Source organism: Notolepis coatsorum (genome assembly GCF_963971535.1).
Source record: "Notolepis coatsorum genome assembly, chromosome: 3".
Classification (NCBI taxonomy): Eukaryota; Metazoa; Chordata; class Actinopteri; order Aulopiformes; family Paralepididae; genus Notolepis; species Notolepis coatsorum.
The window spans coordinates 40,492,139-40,511,140 of NC_140167.1; the positions used below are offsets into that span (position 1 = coordinate 40,492,139).

Consider the following 19,002-nt stretch of genomic DNA (forward strand, 5'->3'; position numbering starts at 1 on the left):
CTGCTTATTCTCAGCTCCATGTTTAGGCGGTGGTCGAGGTTGGTAGAAGACGGGGGACTGTGGTTGTCAGCCGCCGCCTCCCTGTTGCCATATTTTCTTCCCATTCGGAGTGTTTTGGCGAGGTGGAGATTTGAGAAATTATTACAGCGTGCGAAAGGGACGCCACCAGCTCGATGCTGCCCACCCGTGGCCAAGAGACGCACATGCAAGTGCCTTGCCCTCTCGTCCCCATCCCTTCCTCCTAGCCCCGCCCCTCCTTCCCTCCATGTTATAATAACACTTTTTGTGTAAAGTCTTTTGCATTAAGTAGTAGCCTATTGCTTATCTCACAAACACAGCCATACTAAAAGAAAACCTGACAATATATACAGAGACTCACAGGAATTTTATGTTGTGTTTACTGTCAGACAAATATTAGATGATGAACTGTATTGTATAGGCCCAAGTGTTTATCGTTGAGACAAACCATTTTATATTCACTCTCAATGGTGGTGACTTAATTTCCTCCTTAGCAGAGGATTTCAGTTGTATCCTGATGTGCCGACACAACAGTGAATCAACCAGCTCTCTCAATTGAAAAACCAGTAAAGATGGAATTGACATCCACAAGAGTTAACAGCCATGGCAACATTCAGTTTTACAAACCTGTTTGCTCCCAATTTTTTTTTTTTATGTTTAGAAGTTAACAAGTTTATTCATGCATATCTGTGAAGTTGCGTTTCTGTTTACCGTAAGATAAAAGTATGGATTACTATTACTACATTGACTTGATTCAATGGTATACACGGAATATAAGACTGGTAGAATATTATTCACTGTAAGAGGAATAATTGGCTTGAGGTGAAAGCTTTCTTGGTGGTATGGTTTGCATGTTCATACTGTAGATAGGCTGTATCAGGATGAAGTAACAGAGTGCATTATACAAGTTAAACATCCATCCTCAAACCATGGGTTTGTTTATCTTGTCAATGGCTGACATACACAGTGCACAACCGGGTAGCACATCAGAAGTAAACAGTTACAGTGCAATGGTCTGATCGGGGCACCTCACCAAAAAAAAACAATACAGATTTATTTTCTACATCATCTCACACACATCCAAAAAGTCTAAAGTTCTGCACACATTAATTTAGTTTGACAGTTATTGAGAGTGAGTTTGAATATGGCCGCCCACCAGTGATGTCATCAGGGACAATTAATCCTTGTGTTGTGTTAATTACAGCTCAATTAAATGATACTAACTGTGCCAGTCCCTATTTCCCCATTTCTTGAAGCTGTAAATAACATAAGGATTTGTGGATTTGTGCAAAACTGTTTGGAGTTTTTGCATGTGTGTGTGAGATTAGGTGCAAAATAAATCATTGTTTTTTTTTATTTTGGTGAAATGCCCATTATTAACCCCTGACCTGGGCAAAATACAGGTTTACACACATTTAAAATGGTTTCACATCACTGGGTTGCGCTTGGTTTCGGTTACCTTGGCTTGCTGGCACATCACCTTTGAGGCTATTATGTGGCTTGGAAGGTAAAACTCTAAACATCTGAAAACGGTTTCAAATGCTATAGGCCTGCATTCTGTCCAGATCTGGTGCAAACAAGTTCATTCTATTTACAAATCTAAATATGAAAGGGTTTCAACTAAAGATAAAACTCGAGGGGAAGTGAAATTGGTAGTGTAGTAGTCCACGATCAATAAATAATAAGTAGATGCCTTTCTATCAGTTGTATCCTGTATTGAGCTGTACTGCACTGTACCCATTCTGCAATCTGTTAATAAAGTTTTCATTCATTCATTCATTCATATCTGAAAAGATCTGGAAGCACAAACAGTAGAAACCTCCTAGAGCAATGTTTTTTGGGGAAAATGGCTAAATTCCTACTGATGAATTCAACACGGGATTATTCAGCGCCATTGTTTCCCCTCCAAAAATCATAATTCCATTTCTGGGGAATGGAAGTAAACATCACATGACAGGGGCTAAAACCATGCAGTACCCCAGGAAGCCTGATAGGGGGCAGTGCAGAGTCTAATTCCACACGTCCTTGAACCGTTACCAGAATGCTACGCACACCTACCATTATGCGTCAGGGCCGAGTAATTTGAGGGGCTAAATCTGGCACGTCTACAGTATTCAGGATGACGCAATATATGGAGATCCTTCATTAATTAATTCTCTTTGAACATCGAATGTATTTCATCTCTATCCACTCGAATCGTTATTGGCCATATCCATATCCCCAATTCATGTGCCCTCTCACTGTATAGGTAGTATTCATGCACAAATAGTCAATATGAATAATAAATCAATAATGGTTAAATAATAGTTAAATATATTAACTGCCGTTAATAACTCTTTGTCTTTGCAAGGCGGAGTGGTATCTTCGGAATAGAAAGAGTGCTGATATGGCATTTGCTGATTACAGGGTCATAGGTTCAAGTCCTACTGTTCTAGTGCTTTCCTGAGTAGTTAAAAACAAAGTAAATAACATGACACAAACTTTTAACAATTAGAAAACCAATCGTTTTTCCTGCCTTTTGAATCATTCCACGCTCAGCTTTTTTTGTTCCAATGCTCTTGGGTCCCGGGAACGACTGATAAACTGGAAGAATCTATGCCTGGGGTTGTTGTGTACAAGTACAGTGTGAACCCAATGTGTACATCATGGAGTTTGGATGATGATGTCTGGAGCCTTTGGTTTTCTGTCTGGCTGGATTTGATTCATGATTTGTTCTGGGATGTACAGTACTAACTACTCGTGCCTTATATTGCTGACATGAGAAAGAGATTTCTAAGGTGTAGAGTGGATGGCGAAGTGACCCAATATTCTGAAATTCTGGTTTAAAAAAACAACAACAACAAAAACCTATATCTAAACCGCCAACAGTTTGGCTCTTCTGGGTTCTGACTGTAGATCAAGAGTGAAGCCTCGGGACACACGCTCCTGATTTGACAAGTCACAATTCAGTTAATCTCAGTTTAGATCAGTTCAGTTCAGTACAGTTAATTTCAGTTCAGTTCAACAATGTTCAGACGCATTTGAGTGTATGATTTCAATCGAACTCGTGTTTGGTTCAGTTCAGTTCAGTTCAATTCAGTTTCCGAGGCCCAGTAGCGGTACAGCTAGCCAACAACACCACGTCCGTCTGTTCCTTCAGACTATCCTCCATTGCATCACGCTCATGTCCTTCCCTCCCGTCGACACCAGGAAGTTGTCATCGTACAGGAAGTTCACGTTGGTCACGTGACTGCTATGGCCGCCATAAGCGTGGCTGGGAGCCTGAATGGAGAACAACATTGAATATAAATTGGCTTACTATGATATTTCCCATCATGATAAACTAGGAAATACACAACATAAATAAACTAAATGACTGTCACAATAGTAGCCTACTTGGAAAATATTGATGTAATCATAAACAGTGAAAAATAAACTGTGAAGAGGGGTACAAGGAGTATGACAAGACTTGAATCCTCTTAAATGGTATACAGTATACAGAAGGCTATGTATCAATAATTTATCCTTCTCTAGTTTAGTTTCTTACCCTGAACTGTGAGCAGGGGTATGAGAAGAGGTGGACCTTCCCAAAGTCATCTCCAGTGACTAGAAGGCTCTTCTCGTTGGACCGGCAGACAGCGTTAATGTCTGTCCCATCTGAACCATCAGGCCACAACCCTGAGAGACAGAAGAAAAGTAATATAATAATGGCTTGTTCACGCTGTTGCTCATGACAGATTAAGGTACATGCACATGGGCTTCAGGGTAGGAAGCTAGCAGGGGCTCGAGGCAAAAGAAAATACACTCTCTTCTTAGTCGATTAATCCGTAGGTTTGGTTTTAGTTGACCATTTTGGGAAACCGGGCATTCGCAGTTGCAGCGCCGAAACTCTGGAACAGGCTCCCACTAAACATAAAATCTGCAAGCACTCAACATACTTTTAAGGCCATGCTCAAAACCCACCTTTTCGCCATAAAAAAATCCTTGAGCTAGTTTTGTGTTGTAGTATGACAGGTGTATTATGTCCGTCTGTTCTCTGTCTGCTTGGTTGTCCTGCATGTATTTTGTTTTCCTATTGTTCCTGTCTTTCTGTTTCTCTTCTTTCCTGGGCTGCGCCCCGGGCCGATGTAACTATTGGTTGAGGGGCGCAATATAAATAAATGTATCATATCATATAATTTGTCGATAGGTAGTTATTATTATATATTTTTAAATAATAGTAATAATAATAAAGAAATATTTCCTGATAACTGATAAGCATGTCTCTGGTAAGCACTAGATTTAAAGAGGTCCTTCTGCATTATTATACGTGGGAACCATCATTTTACAGATTTGTCAATGAATTAAACTAATTGATCAGTCAATAAAATCCTCTATCTATTAGTTTACTAAGTATTTATTTAGTCGAGGACAAAATAATTACAATAATAATTTATTAGCCGAGCCATAAATAACATAATAATTATCTTACACTAACAGAGTATGAAGAGTTTTGATTCATTTGTGCCATAAATGTGGAGAAAAAGCACACACACACACACACACACACACACACACACACACACACACACACACACACACACACACACACACACACACACACACACACACACACACACACACACACACACACACACACACACACACACACACACACACACACACACACACACACACACACACACACACACACACACACACACACACACACACACGTGTTTGCAAGAACAAAAGTGTCACTCACCAAAGACTTGGAAACCCAGAGTGCAGGTGTAAGAGTTCCAGACGACGTCTCTAGTCGTCTCCACACTCACCACCTGTTTACACACTGATGGGATCCCTAGAGACACACACACGCGCGCGCGCGCACACACACGCACACACACACGCACACACATTGAATGCTTTATTTGAATCCACCAATTAAATTAAATATGCCTACCATAGAAATATTGCAGAGGTTCACTATGGTTAAAGGATAAGGCCAGTGTAATGGAAAGAGCAAAACCAACAATTCAATGTAGCTGTCACTTCATACAGTAATTCTAGGAAAAACAATGCTCACGTTCATTGCGGTGATAAATGACATTGACTACAACAAAACATACCACTCTGTGACTTGTTTCAGCGTTTCTTTGAAAAACAAAGAGTTCTATAACTTCTGGATGTGAGCTATAATCTAGTGTTGGCTGGACGGACCATAAGTTTAAGACCACTGTAAGTAGAAGAAATGCATTGTTGGTGTTGGTATTTTCATAGGGTCTGTTGTTGACAAAAAAAAAAAATATGACACCTTATATCCTTTAAGTGCATTTAAGGATACAAAGAGCATTAGTCTCCACACAGCCTGACAGTGAACATACTTACAGTAGAGTATCTCATAGTCTCCAGAGTTTGACACCAGGTACTGAGAGTCCACAGACCAGTCCAGATGGGTGATGAAACTGGAGTGACCCTGGGAGACGCAGGAGACAGAGGGAGGGGCTGGGTTATTCACAGTGTGAATAACACACACACACACACACACGCACACGCACACGCACGCACACACACACGCACACGCACACACACACCCTTCATAGTATAGGAAATAGAATAGAATAGACAATTGAAAGGAAGTGAGGATTTGCTTTTGGCATACTAAAGTAATGCTATAGAACAATTATACACATGGGTTACCAATTGCATTTTTGATACCAGCACTGATTTGAAGGCATCAATATCCATTGAGAGGCACTTCACCAAATACCAACAACAACACAATGATTCAATGTCTGCGAGGACATTGCTGGTGGCCATATTCAAACAAATGTATTTTCAATAACTGTCTATTGAATGTGTAAACGAAATGAATGTGTGCAAAACTGTTTAGAATGTTTGGATATGAGGGCGGCCGGGTGGCGCAGTGGGCAAGGCGCTCGCCACCAACGCAGGAGATACTGGTATCGAGCCCAGCTCTCTGCGTTGCTTCCGGCTTGGCCGGCCGTCGTACTAACACAATTGGCAGTGTTAGAGGGTGGGAAAGCCGGTGGGTGGGTCCTGGTCGTTGTAAACAGCGACTCCTAGAGTTCGGTCGGGGCGCCTGCTCAGCGAGGAAAGGATCTAAGGGGGGTAGTGTGATCCTTCCACACGTTACACCCTCTCAGTGAGAGTCCGCGCTGCCAGGTGAAAAAGAAGCGGTTGATTGGCTACACATGTGAGGAAGCATGTGATAGCCTCCACTCTCCCAGACCGACTGTAGGGGGTAGGTGCGCAGCGACCAGGAAGGGGATTGGGAATTGGCATAACGACTAACATTGGGATGGGAGAAAACGGAGGAAAAAGGAGGGGGGAAAAGATCCACAAAAAAAAAAATTATGTTTGGATATGTGTGAGATTATGTGCAAAATGAATCAGCATTGTTTTTGGTGAAGTGCCCCTTGTTGGATTCTTGCGATGAGATCTCTGATTTCCTACTGGTTTATGGGCATTTAACCCTTTCACTGCCACACGACAGAAGGTTAACCCTTTACTATCACACAACCGACGGTCGCCGGCTGTTGTGTGGCAGTGAAATGGTTAACCTTCTGTGTATTGTCGCAGTGAAAGGTTAACCGTTTGGTAGTGCGGCAGTGAAAGGGTTAAGGGAATCAGTTGAGCATAGTCTGATTCTGGCTCACGGCTCTCACGGAAAGATGCTTTCACTAATCGAAAAAGGTCAATGCTTTCTCTACCATCGCTACAGAAATTTTGTTTGAAGTGTCACGACATAGGCTGGTAAAGCTATGCCTCCTAAAGTGTGAAAACGGAAGTACAACAGGAAGTACCAGCTACAGGCTTTCCGGTTTCGACAAAACAATTATAGAAACGTGTGAAGTGCACAATATTTCCTTGTTTAAGCCACTGCAACAGCTTTGCCTGAAGAATTTACTACATGACCGGGATGTTCTAGCTTGTTTGCCGACAGGATTCGGGAAAAGTTTGGTCCGTTTGGAGGCAGCATTTTCCAAGGGAAGTACATACACCGGAAACTCTACCCCATACACACTTTCGGCCGCAGTGCTTTACCAGTCTTTATCTCACGGAGGAGATAAAACTGGGAACGAGGTTAGTCACGACACTGCTAATACAGCTTTGATTGAACACAGCGACCGCTAGTCACTCTGTTTATGTATGACTCAGCTTGTTGTAATAGCATTATGTGGGGGGTGCAGCTGAGTGCTGCTATCTGAGGACGAGGAGGAGGAGAGACAGGGTTGAAAGGAGGTGAAAGGAGAACCAAATATAGAGTTGAGGAGGGAACTAAATATAATGTCAATGAGGTGGGAACTAAAATGATAAATAAAGGCTCACCGAGCACTTCCCCACTCGGCTGTACTTCCTGCCACTGTCTGCCACAGCGTAGATGTAGATATAGTTGTCATGGGAGCCAATAGCCAGGAAGTTACCATCTAGAAAATAAAATGACACAAAAATCAAAAGTGTGTAGGCTATAGCCTATTGCCGTATCTCAAGCCCCGCCCTCTTTTCTTGATCCTCCAATCACAACTGTCGCTTCCCTTGGATAAAGAGTACAAAGCAAACGTTGCACTCAAATACACACAGAGCTGGTGTTCAACGTAGTCTTATAGTCAAATTTGCACTGAAATTTAACAAACTGTATTTTGTGTACAGATGGGTCGCGAGATAAGTGTATTTGACTCTATTATTGTGTTATGACAGCCAAAACTCTATAGATGTAAATGTCTGTGAAGAAATAAGCTTGTCAATCTTACAAGTGATACTGCTAGTTATATGTTACAGCTTAGACGTACCTGGTCCATAACGCATGGTGGACAGCTGTTCGTTCCCATCGGTGTGGACTGTGACCAGATCCTTCGTTTCAGTGTCCAGTACCTGCCACCTGGGCGCAGGATCACAGATCAAACACACTTTCACAACAAAAAAGGTGTCCAAGGTATCTATCCATCCATCCATCCAGTTTTTAGGAACTTAATGTATGTTAACGGATTTCACCTACCTGCCGTTTTGTGTCCCTATGGCAACCACAGCTCCAGAGGGGTGGAAGCCGGCGGACTGGGCTGCATCCTATCAGAAATAGGAAATACAAGATGATTTTAATATGTAGACTATTTAAAAATCCCAAGTCAGACAACAACCAATTCATAATTGTTCATTTATATGATGCACCCAGGGACATATTATGAATCTGAGGAGGGCACCTGGGCACAAACACCTCCATCCACAGATCTTATTGGCTCACCTGATAGACATTCAAGATATATTGTACAATATGGCACAAGGCTGTAAGGCCCATTTGGTATAGACTGTGAATATAGAAGACTCCTAAGAACACAGAATAGAAGTAGGACTGATGAAGTCTACTCCCTCTCAGACTTCTTACAGAAGGCCTATCTACACTAAGGCTCTGCATTCTGTCCTTGAAGAGCATCTGATTTATTTAGATTTTTTAAGTCATTGCAGCATTCCCAATTTTTACTTCTACTTTGATGTTTTTAACATAGAAAGTGCACAGTAAAGTAGTTGTAGTTGTCCAGGCTCTCACTGAAAGTGATTTCAAGCCAACTTTAACATACAGTATAATACACTGTGTGCAATGTGATTCTCATAGTCATCCCCCAGGGGGCAGTGTTGACTTACTTCCATGTTCTTGGTCCAGATGGGTTGGTGGGAGCTGGAGTCCCAGAGGCTGACCTGTCTGTCATAGCCGCAGGTTAGGAACTGCGGCTTACAGGGATGGACTGCTAAGCCCCATAACTCATCGGTATGACCCTGATGAGGAGAGAAGAGGAGAGGAGAGGAGAGGAGAGGAGAGGAGAGGAGAGGAGAGGAGAGGAGAGGAGAGGAGAGGAGAGAGAGGAGAGAAGAGGAGAGGAGAGGAGAGGAGAGGAGAGGAGAGGAGAGGAGAGGAGAGGAGAGGAGAGAAGAGGAGAGGAGAGGAGAGGAGAGGAGAGGAGAGGAGAGGAGAGGAGAGGAGAGGAGAGGAGAGGAGAGGAGAGGAGAGGAGAGGAGAGGAGAGGAGAGGAGAGGAGAGAGAGGAGAGGAGAGGATGAAGAGAGGAGAGGAGAGGATGAAGAGAGGAGAGGAAAAACATAGACAGATCAAAATTTATTTATTTGTCTGTATTTCCTTCAAAATCACAGAGACCACAGTCCTATTGTAACATTGACAAGGCAGATGTACCTACCTGTGTTATAGCTGTGAATTCCCCGTCTAAACTGCCTTGTAAAACAAAGTTCTTAGTGGTCCCAATGAGCACGCTCTCTCCTCTCCCCTCGGCTACAGTACGGATGGGACCAAACAACTCAGGCACCTGGGGCAGATAGAGAAGATTATTATTATGCATATTAACGTTCTGCTCAAATTGATATTCCAAAGCCGCAGTAAACATGGTGCCACCTTTTTTCGTAGCATGGCACAATCTTAAAAGGCAGGGTATGTGAGATCCGTTCAATCTACCATGGTGAATATACATGAACTTCAGCTTCAGTAGTCGCTTGGTACCATCTCCTGAAATATGCATGTGATGCAGTGTTCAGTATGCCTGGTGTTATGAATATAAGCCCCGCTGGACCACAGAGGATAGGCACGTTAGCTATGTTTTTAATACATATTAACGGAAAATTAGGTAGTTAATGTGTGTTGAGGAGAACAGGCCCTACAGCTATATGCAAAACCCCATGCTGTCTTCCGATTAAATAATTTCTTTTAACATTGAGTTCAATTTGTGATCGGCCTTGAGGCTACAAAAGTACTTGTGTACTACTGCTACTACTACTACTACACCAGTTAGTATAGTATATACAGTAGTAGTAGTAACAGCAGTAGTTTACATATTCTTTACATATTACAAACAGACAGTTTACATATTCTTATATTTTATTTATATTACCCTGCCTGCCCCTCCCCCTATGAATTACCCCCCAGGGATTAACAAAGATCTATCTTATCTTAGTAGTAGTAGTAGTAGTAGTAGTAGTAGTAGTAGTAGTAGTAGTAGTAGTAGTAGTAGTAGTAGTAGTAGTAGTAGTAGTAGTAGTAGTAGTAGTAGTTGTTTTAAATTTTGTATGATAACTTGATGCTAATCTGTGATACACAGTACCTGCATGGAGGCTAAACATGAATTTCCGTGTGTAATTAGGAAAGTGACAAAATGGTAGACATGACACTCTCCTTACCTCCACCATCTGTATCTGCTGGTAGCTGCCGTCCCAAGATATGAGCTTCCTGTCCTTCCCTCCAGATACCAGGGTGCCGTTCCTCAACATACACAAGGCAAAGATGCTGCCCTCATGAGCTCCCTGGATGGCCTGGCTGATACGATTAGTGCCTGGATATGAGAGAGAGAGGGAGAAAGAGGGAGAGAGAGGGAAGAGAGAGCAGGAGAGATACCGTTTGTAAGACAGACAGACAAGTAGTAACAATACAAGAGAATACATAAAGCATACAAAATATACCCCAATGATAGAATAAGGATCTGCTGAGGAACTTGATGTTTAAATTTATGTGCCGACTATTAGAGTAAAAAAAAACAGGATAATAGGTGCCATTACTGATGTCAAACAAAGTGATACAAGGTACTCCTCTGGTTTGTGGAAACATTGGAATCGATGCCTTTATGTATTTTAATCTATGTTGTTGGCCTCGTTTTTTTTATTGTATTTTTGTATTATTGTTGTTGTTTTGTATATGTGTAATATGGACCATGAGTCTGGAATAAAGTCTTCATCATCATCATCAATACTTGAAGGTGCAATCAATTTCAAGGCCCAAGAGAATGGGATGGAGAGTCCATCTAACCCGTTCACTACCACACTACAGGTAACCTTCTGAGAGAGAGATCCATGCAGTTGCCAGTTGCTAGTAGTGCCATTATCTATACATAATCAATGGATTGTGACAGGTTACATAAAAACACAATAAGCCTAGAAGAATGCACTCAGTAGAGTGCAGACCTCCGCCAACACCTAACAATCTCCCCACTTTGCTATTACTTTCACATGCAGGATTTCACTGGGTAGATGACAAGCCGATATTGCCAGCCCCAGGCTATAAATGCAATAGATTCGTCCTCTAGGGATCATGAATATTGATTGTATGTTGAATGGGTCAGGAATGGACAATTTGGACAATCATTGGACAATTGGCCTGATGGAGGCACTAGAGGAAAGGTCATGGGGTCACCCACGTAAATAGATTTGATAGATGAATGTTCACGGCAAATTTAAAGGTAAGATACAAAGCAATCTGGTATTGATTTCATGTCACTTGAGAGAGACATAGAAGAGAGAGTGTGTGAGAGGGAGAAAGAAAGAAAGAAAGAAAGGAAGAAAGAAAACAAAAAGCATCTTTGTGTGTTTTTTGGGGGTTTGTATGTGTTAAACGTGTGTGCCCCCAAGCTGAATTTGTGGTGGCGGTCTCTAAGGCATCTCATTGTGTGAGCGTTGTCAGGAGGCAGAAGGTCGCGCAAGGTCGTGATCAGGATAGATCCCAGCTGGTCTTGTGAGGAAACACTCCTGGCTCTGCAGAACAACAAACACTCACTCTGCCCCTTCAAGGATGCCAGCTTTCTTTTAGCCCAGAGGCAGCAGATCTGCTATTCATATTTATTAAGGAGTGCGTACATTCTGAGTTACAGTGTTTTAACTGGTTAAGGCTACAGAAGAAGCCATCCAATTCTAAGTAAAGGTGTTTGAACAGGTAAAACCCCCATAGCCTATTTGTTTTTTAACTGGTTAGTGAAACTGGAGTGAATGTAAATATGTCGGTTTTACCGAATGCAAATAACAAACTGCATGGATATTTCCGGTTTCCAGGATTTCAGGATTCACTACATCACAACAACGTATTCAAGCCTAAGATGAACAGTTGAACAGGTAGGTGAAGGCTGGGAGCCAACGAAGATCCATTCCCCTTAATGTTCTCAGTTTTCAAACACACTTTATCGTCCTACGGTAGGATTCACAACATCATTTTGATGTAGCGAATCCTGAAATCAAGATTTCAGAAACCGGAAATATGTATACGGAGCGGCACTGTTTACGGTCTGTAGCGCTAATGACACACAGTATGTTTGCCTAAGGCTGTCGTGAGTGAGATGGATGCTGTTGTTATGACGAGGGCGTCTTCCTTTAAGCGTGTGGCTGTTTTGTAGTAACAGTAGTACCTTTCCCCCACACCAGTATGTTCCCACTGGAGTCTCCAGTGATGGTGTCTCCGTTCTCTGCAAACGTCACACACAACACAAATTTGGGCTTCTCCTGTTTCTGTAAAACACAAACATTAGCTTGGTTTACTCTGGGCATTCAAACAGCGATCACGCAAAAAATAAACATACACAACTACAAATGTAGGCTACCTGTTCCATTATCTACACCAAACAGAAAAAATTGAAAAATATTTATCATTTTAACATGGTCAACAACACAATCCAGATCAGATTATACATTGTTTAACAAACCGATGTATCACGTAGGTAAAGTATGGGTCTGAATCGTTCTACCTCGAACAGGCCTTGTTTCTTGACCAGCAGGCCTCTCTCCAGACTCCAGAAGTAGAGGTGGGACTTGCCACATGTCACTATGACGTTACTGTCTGTGGGGTGAAAGTCTGCTGCAAACACAGACTCATTGGAACACTGTCAAGACACAAACACAATAGATATTAGATGTCAAGACACAAACACAATAGATATTAAATGTCAAGACACAAACATAATTTGACAAACAGATATTTGACAATGACATGACAATCTATATGAATTGAAAATGGGGGACCCTGATGGAAACAAGACAAACGTCTTTCTCAGGTCTGCATCCCCTTAACAATTGTATGTATTGAGCCGTACTGTATTGTACCCATTCTGCAATCTGTTAAATAAAGTTTTCATTCATTCATTCATTCATTCATTTCATTCATTCATTCACATTTGTTCTCTCTCTCTTGCTTGCTCACGCTTGTGTACACACACACGCACACACACACACACACACACACACACACACACACACACACACACACACACACACACACACACACACACACACACACACACACACACACACACACACACACACACACACACACACACACACACACACACACACACACACACACACACACACACACACACACACACACACACACACACACACACACACACACACACAGTAGGCCTACCCCTACCTTGACCTCGGCCAGTCTGTCATCTCTCTGCCAGTCCCAGACAGACAAGACGTGGTCATTGGAGTCATCGACAACACACAGCGTGTTCCCTCCATTCTGAACACAGACACAGACAATAACACATCACATCACACTATAACACTATCACATCATCACACTATAACACTATCACATCATCACATTATCACATCACATTATCACACTATAACACTATCACATCATCACACTATAACACTATCACAGTATCACACTATAACATTATCACACTATCACATCACAGTATCACACTATAACACTATCACATCATCACACTATCACATCACAGTATCACACTATAACACTATCACATCATCACACTATCACATCACAGTATCACACTATAACACTATCACATCATCACACTAGCACATCACAGTATCACACTATAACACTGTCACATTATCACATCACATTATCACATCACAGTATCACACTATAACACTATCACATCATCACATTATCACATCACAGTATCACACTATAACACTGTCACATCATCACACTATAACACTATCACAGTATCACACTATAACACTATCACATCATCACATCATCACATTATCACATCACAGTATCACACTATAACACTATCACATTATCACATCATCACATTATCACACTATAACACTATCACATCATCACATTATCCCATCACAGTATCACACTATAACACAATATCACATTATCACATCACAGTATCACACTATAACACAATATCACATCATCACATTATCACATCACAGTATCACACTATAACACAATATCACATCATCACATCACAGTATCACACTATAACACTATCACAGTATCACACTATAACACTATAACACATTATCACACTATAACACTATCACATTATCACACTATAACACTATCACATTATCACACTATAACACTATCACATTATCACACTATAACACTATCACATTATCACACTATAACACTATAACACAATATCACATTATCAATTTATCACATTATCACACTCACATTATCACATTATCACATTAGCTGGGAAGTAATTTATTACCCTCTGTGTGTGTGTGTGTGTGTGTGTGTTTGTGTGTGTGGGGGTGTGTTTATCTAAATACAATATACAATACAGTCAGTATTGTGTAATGTAATATACAGTTTTGTTATTTGTGAGCATATGGCATTTGAAATGTGTGACTCTCTGTCAGGAGAGCACCTGTTAAATGATGCAGAGCGTAATGATCAAGCTCTGTATGCTTGTATGTGTATGTGTGTGGTGTGGTGTGTGTGTGTGTGTGTGTGTGTGTGTGTGTGCGCGCGCGTGTGTGTGTTGTTTCCTCACCGACTTGGAGAAGGCCAGGCACACCAAGGCTCTGTCAAAGAAACCTGTCCCTAGAACATGAAGGGTGTGGAGGCTGACAGAGTCCCAAACGCGCACGTGAGGAACCAGCTGCTGCCAGGACACACACACACACACACACACACACACACACACACACACACACACACACACACACACACACACACACACACACACACACACACACACACACACACACACACAACATACACACACACACACACACACACACACACACACACACACACACACACACACACACACACACACACACACACACACACACACACACACACACACACACACACACACACACACACGATACCAGGGAAGGCACATCATCAAAATGGAGTAATGTGAAGGTATAGCACTTACTGGTATTTCAGTGAATATATTCAGTTCAGTAAGCATGGAGTCGCATACAGCATCTTCACTAAGTGACAGAACGTGTGTCCAGCGGAACAATCAGAACCAACTGAGACCATTTCTTCAGGGAAACAGTTACAATAAAAACCTTTAGATTCCAATCGCAAGATAAAAAACAATGGTTCAGATAATGGAGGTCAAGCGGAATGAAAATGCCAAGGGGAGATCTCTTACTTTGCCGTCGGAGGAGGTGCCAGCCACTTGTCCTGTTGCGATGGTGATTTTATCGGGGTGGACAGCCAGGCTAGTGAACAGAGAGACAGAGAAAACAGCGAGGGACACAGTTAAAAAGGCTTTCAAAAGGGTTGATTGGTAATGAAGATAAGAAGGGGGACATATCTACTGTAGGCTAGCTATCACACTGATACACCATCTAAGCTCTTTTGAGAGAGTTCTTACAGTTGATCCTTGGCTCTAATGCTTTTCTGTGTGTGTGACTGACTCATCCTTTAATCTACCAATCTGTTCATTAACAGTTTGAACCCTGTTCATCCCTAGGGTTTCACACACACATTATCACCCGTCTAAAGTTCTTACTACTTACATTCACGTTCACATGCCCACTCATTCAAAGTGCATACTATTTATTCTCGAACAAAGGCAATTGAGGTTTCCCTAATTTACAACGCAGTTGAGATTACAGGCGTATTAAAAGCAGATAAAAAACACAAAGTAAAAATAAGGAAAATAAAATTCAGCTTTACACAATTAGACATTAAATCCAGGTATGGTAACATAAAAACACAGCTGTCACAGACTGAAGCAGGGAGATTTGTAATCATGCTTTTAAACTGTCCATAGGATAGTGGGCTATTGATTTGTAATGTGAGTTGAAGCTCATTCCTTGATGCTGGGGCATTAAAACAAAAAGCGGACTTTCCAAGATCAGTCTGTATTCTGGGGACCGGTCATTTGAATGTGCCAGATAGAGTCCATAGTTGTCCAATCTAGCAACATTGTGATATAAGGTGGTAATTTCTCAGCAATGGCCTTAAAGATAAACAGATACCAATGTTTATTTAGCATCTGCCAGAGAAGATGAACCCACCTTATCATACAGGATGCAGTGGTGAGTAACCTACTATATCTATCAGCAGTAATACATCTGAGAGCAGAATGATAGACCGTATCTAGGGGTTTCAGAGTGGAAGGAGCAACATTTCTATAAATCACATCCCCATGATCCAAGATATAAAAACAAAATAAACTGCTTCAACAACCATCTTTCTGATAATCCTTGGGAAGCTGCTTCTGTTCCTGTACAAAAAGCTAATTTTCTTTCTCACAATTTATTGGCAACATTGTCTATAAGGTATGTAAATGTGTTCTCATCGGGCCAGATGCCTAGATATTTGTATTCTGTAACTCTTTCAATGTCAGAGCCATTCACAGTTGATATATGCAAATAATTGTAAACAATATCTCTAGCCCTAGAGAATATCATGTATTTTGTTTTGTTTGCATTATATACAAGCTTAAGGCCAATAAGTGCACACGCACGCACGCACGCACGCACGCACGCACGCACGCACACACACACACACACACACACACACACACACACACACACACACACACACACACACACACACACACACACACACACACACACACACACACACACACACACACACACACACACACACACACACACACACACACACACACACACACACACACACACACACACACACACAGTCAGAGCACCTGTTTACTTAGACCTTTAGTCATTATGTCAGGGTTATTTTGCAGCGGTAGACAGGAATACTGAAAAGTGAGACACTGAATTGCTTTCCCCTTCTTTTCACTGATTGTGCACTTGTTAGGCACAGGGCAAGGACTGAGGACAACACATACCTTTTAAGTCTACAGTCCATTGTGTGTTTTGTACAAATGTGATTAATGTGAGGAGAGGTGAGCGTGTGAGGAGGAATGCATATATTATCGTATTCTAACAAATGAATAAGGAAGGAACATTGAGATGTGTGGTAGAATCAAGAGTACACCGATACTTTGTAAGGTAATGATCAATGGCAGTTTAAGTATATGTCTGTTTATACTATATAGGAACCTGTGTGCATTTGTCAGTATGCATTTGCTTGCATACACTAATGCTTCTGTGTGGATATGTGCATATGGTAAGTGTGTGTGTGTGTGTGTGTGTGTGTGTGTGTGTGTGTGTCTCACCACTTGATATCGTCCGTGTGTCCAGTGTAGTGTCTCTGCAGCTGCTCGTCCACATTATACAGGACCACCACTGAGGCAATGAAATACACCGTCTCCCCAGTAGGCAGCAAGTACAGGTTAGAACGGCAGTCTCTACCACGGTATCCATAACTGGACATTTACACAGTCAAGGAAAATAAAAGCCACTCGCAGAACATGAAAATGTCAATTGATCCACTTACAGTAGACCAAATTAAACCAGGATTCAAATCAGACTATGAAAAGATTAGGAGGATTAACATTCATTTTATAATTTCAACTGAAATCCAATTAATAGTGAATGCGTGACAAATATAAGGGCCTAGATTTCAGTCATGGCTTAAGTTCCATTCTTCATTGGAGAACGTTCCCTCAGAGTGTTATCCCTCTGGCTCTGCTAGACTGAACAACATTCTACATTCATCCCCTTATTTCTTATTCTTTCAGTACAGAAAGAGTTTCCAGAAATACCTTTTATTTTTGGTGCTGCTTGACTGCCTCAGCATAATCTGCCACTGCCACAATATGGGGAAGGAGGGAGAGGAAAATAGACAGAGAGAGATGGGGGGGATGGCCAGCTGATGATTGGCTGTGGTGGTGATGTAATTTGAGCAAATGAAGGAATGAAGAAGAAAATGAAGAAGAAAAAGAGACAGGGTGAAGGACCAGAAAATAACAGAAGCAGAACAGCTGGGCTGACTATAAATCAGCCTCAGCCTGCCAGCTGTATTCTCACTATTACTCAATGTAGGAAGCAGGGCCAGGCTAGTACTGCATGGAGATTGATTGATTGATTGATTGAAAACTTTATTAACAGATTGCAGAATGGGTACAATACAGTACAGCTCAATACACACAATTGTTAAGGGGATGCAGACCAGAGAAAGACTTTTGTCTTGTTTACATCAGGGTCCCCCATTTTCAATTCATCAGGGCCAGGTTAGTACTGCAGGGAGCAGGGCCAGGTTAGTACTGCAGGGAGCAGGGCCAGGTTAGTACCGCAGGGAGCAGGACCAGGTTAGTACTGCAGGGAGCAGGGCCAGGTTAGTACTGCAGGGAGCAGGGCCAGGTTAGTACTGCAGGGAGCAGGGCCAGGTTAGTACTGCAGGGAGCAGGTTAGTACTGCAGGGAGCAGGTTAGTACTGCAGGGAGCAGGGCCAGGTTAGTACTGCAGGGAGCAGGTTAGTACTGCAGGGAGCAGGTTAGTACTGCAGGGAGCAGGGCCAGGTTAGTACTGCAGGGAGCAGGTTAGTACTGCAGGGAGCAGGGCCAGGTTAGTACTACAGGGAGCAGGTTAGTACTGCAGGGAGCAGGTTAGTACTGCAGGGAGCAGGTTAGTACTGCAGGGAGCAGGTTAGTACTGCAGGGAGCAGGGCCAGGTTAGTACTGCAGGGAGCAGGGCCAGGTTAGTACTGCAGGGAGCAGGTTAGTACTACAGGGCCAGGTTAGTACTGCAGGGAGCAGGTTAGTACTGCAGGGAGCAGGGCCAGGTTAGTACTGCAGGGAGCAGGTTAGTACTGCAGGGAGCAGGGCCAGGTTAGTACTGCAGGGAGCAGGTTAGTACTGCAGGGAGCAGGGCCAGGTTAGTACTGCAGGGAGCAGGGCCAGGTTAGTACTGCAGGGAGCAGGGCCAGGTTAGTACTGCAGGGAGCAGGTTAGTAGTGCAGGGAGCAGGGCCAGGTTAGTACTGCAGGGAGCAGGTTAGTACTGCAGGGAGCAGGTTAGTACTACAGGGAGCAGGTTAGTACTGCAGGGAGCAGGGAGCAGGTTAGTACTGCAGGGAGCAGGTTAGTACTGCAGCAGGACTATGCAGTAGA

At 42.4% G+C, this 19,002-nt stretch overlaps 1 protein-coding gene across 3 annotated transcripts in view; it reads right to left on the reverse strand.

Annotated features, from left to right (window-relative positions):
- Nucleotides 1-384: 384 nt before the first annotated feature.
- eml1 (EMAP like 1) overlaps nt 385-19,002 on the reverse strand; it is a 45,018-nt gene continuing 26,400 nt past the window's right edge. For 2 of the 3 annotated variants that reach the window (XM_084309371.1, XM_084309369.1), the window contains 16 exons: nt 17,168-17,317; nt 15,155-15,224; nt 14,537-14,647; nt 13,183-13,278; nt 12,500-12,634; nt 12,164-12,263; nt 10,176-10,327; nt 9,185-9,310; nt 8,638-8,769; nt 7,997-8,064; nt 7,791-7,879; nt 7,330-7,427; nt 5,365-5,452; nt 4,742-4,837; nt 3,545-3,675; nt 385-3,279 (listed from right to left, as the gene is read on the reverse strand). In XM_084309371.1, the coding sequence (XP_084165497.1) occupies nt 3,154-3,279; nt 3,545-3,675; nt 4,742-4,837; nt 5,365-5,452; nt 7,330-7,427; nt 7,791-7,879; nt 7,997-8,064; nt 8,638-8,769; nt 9,185-9,310; nt 10,176-10,327; nt 12,164-12,263; nt 12,500-12,634; nt 13,183-13,278; nt 14,537-14,647; nt 15,155-15,224; nt 17,168-17,317 (1,768 nt within the window). In that variant the 3' untranslated portion in view covers nt 385-3,153. The remainder of the gene's footprint in view (nt 3,280-3,544; nt 3,676-4,741; nt 4,838-5,364; nt 5,453-7,329; nt 7,428-7,790; nt 7,880-7,996; nt 8,065-8,637; nt 8,770-9,184; nt 9,311-10,175; nt 10,328-12,163; nt 12,264-12,499; nt 12,635-13,182; nt 13,279-14,536; nt 14,648-15,154; nt 15,225-17,167; nt 17,318-19,002) is intronic. The other variant, XM_084309370.1, reaches the window with a different exon arrangement.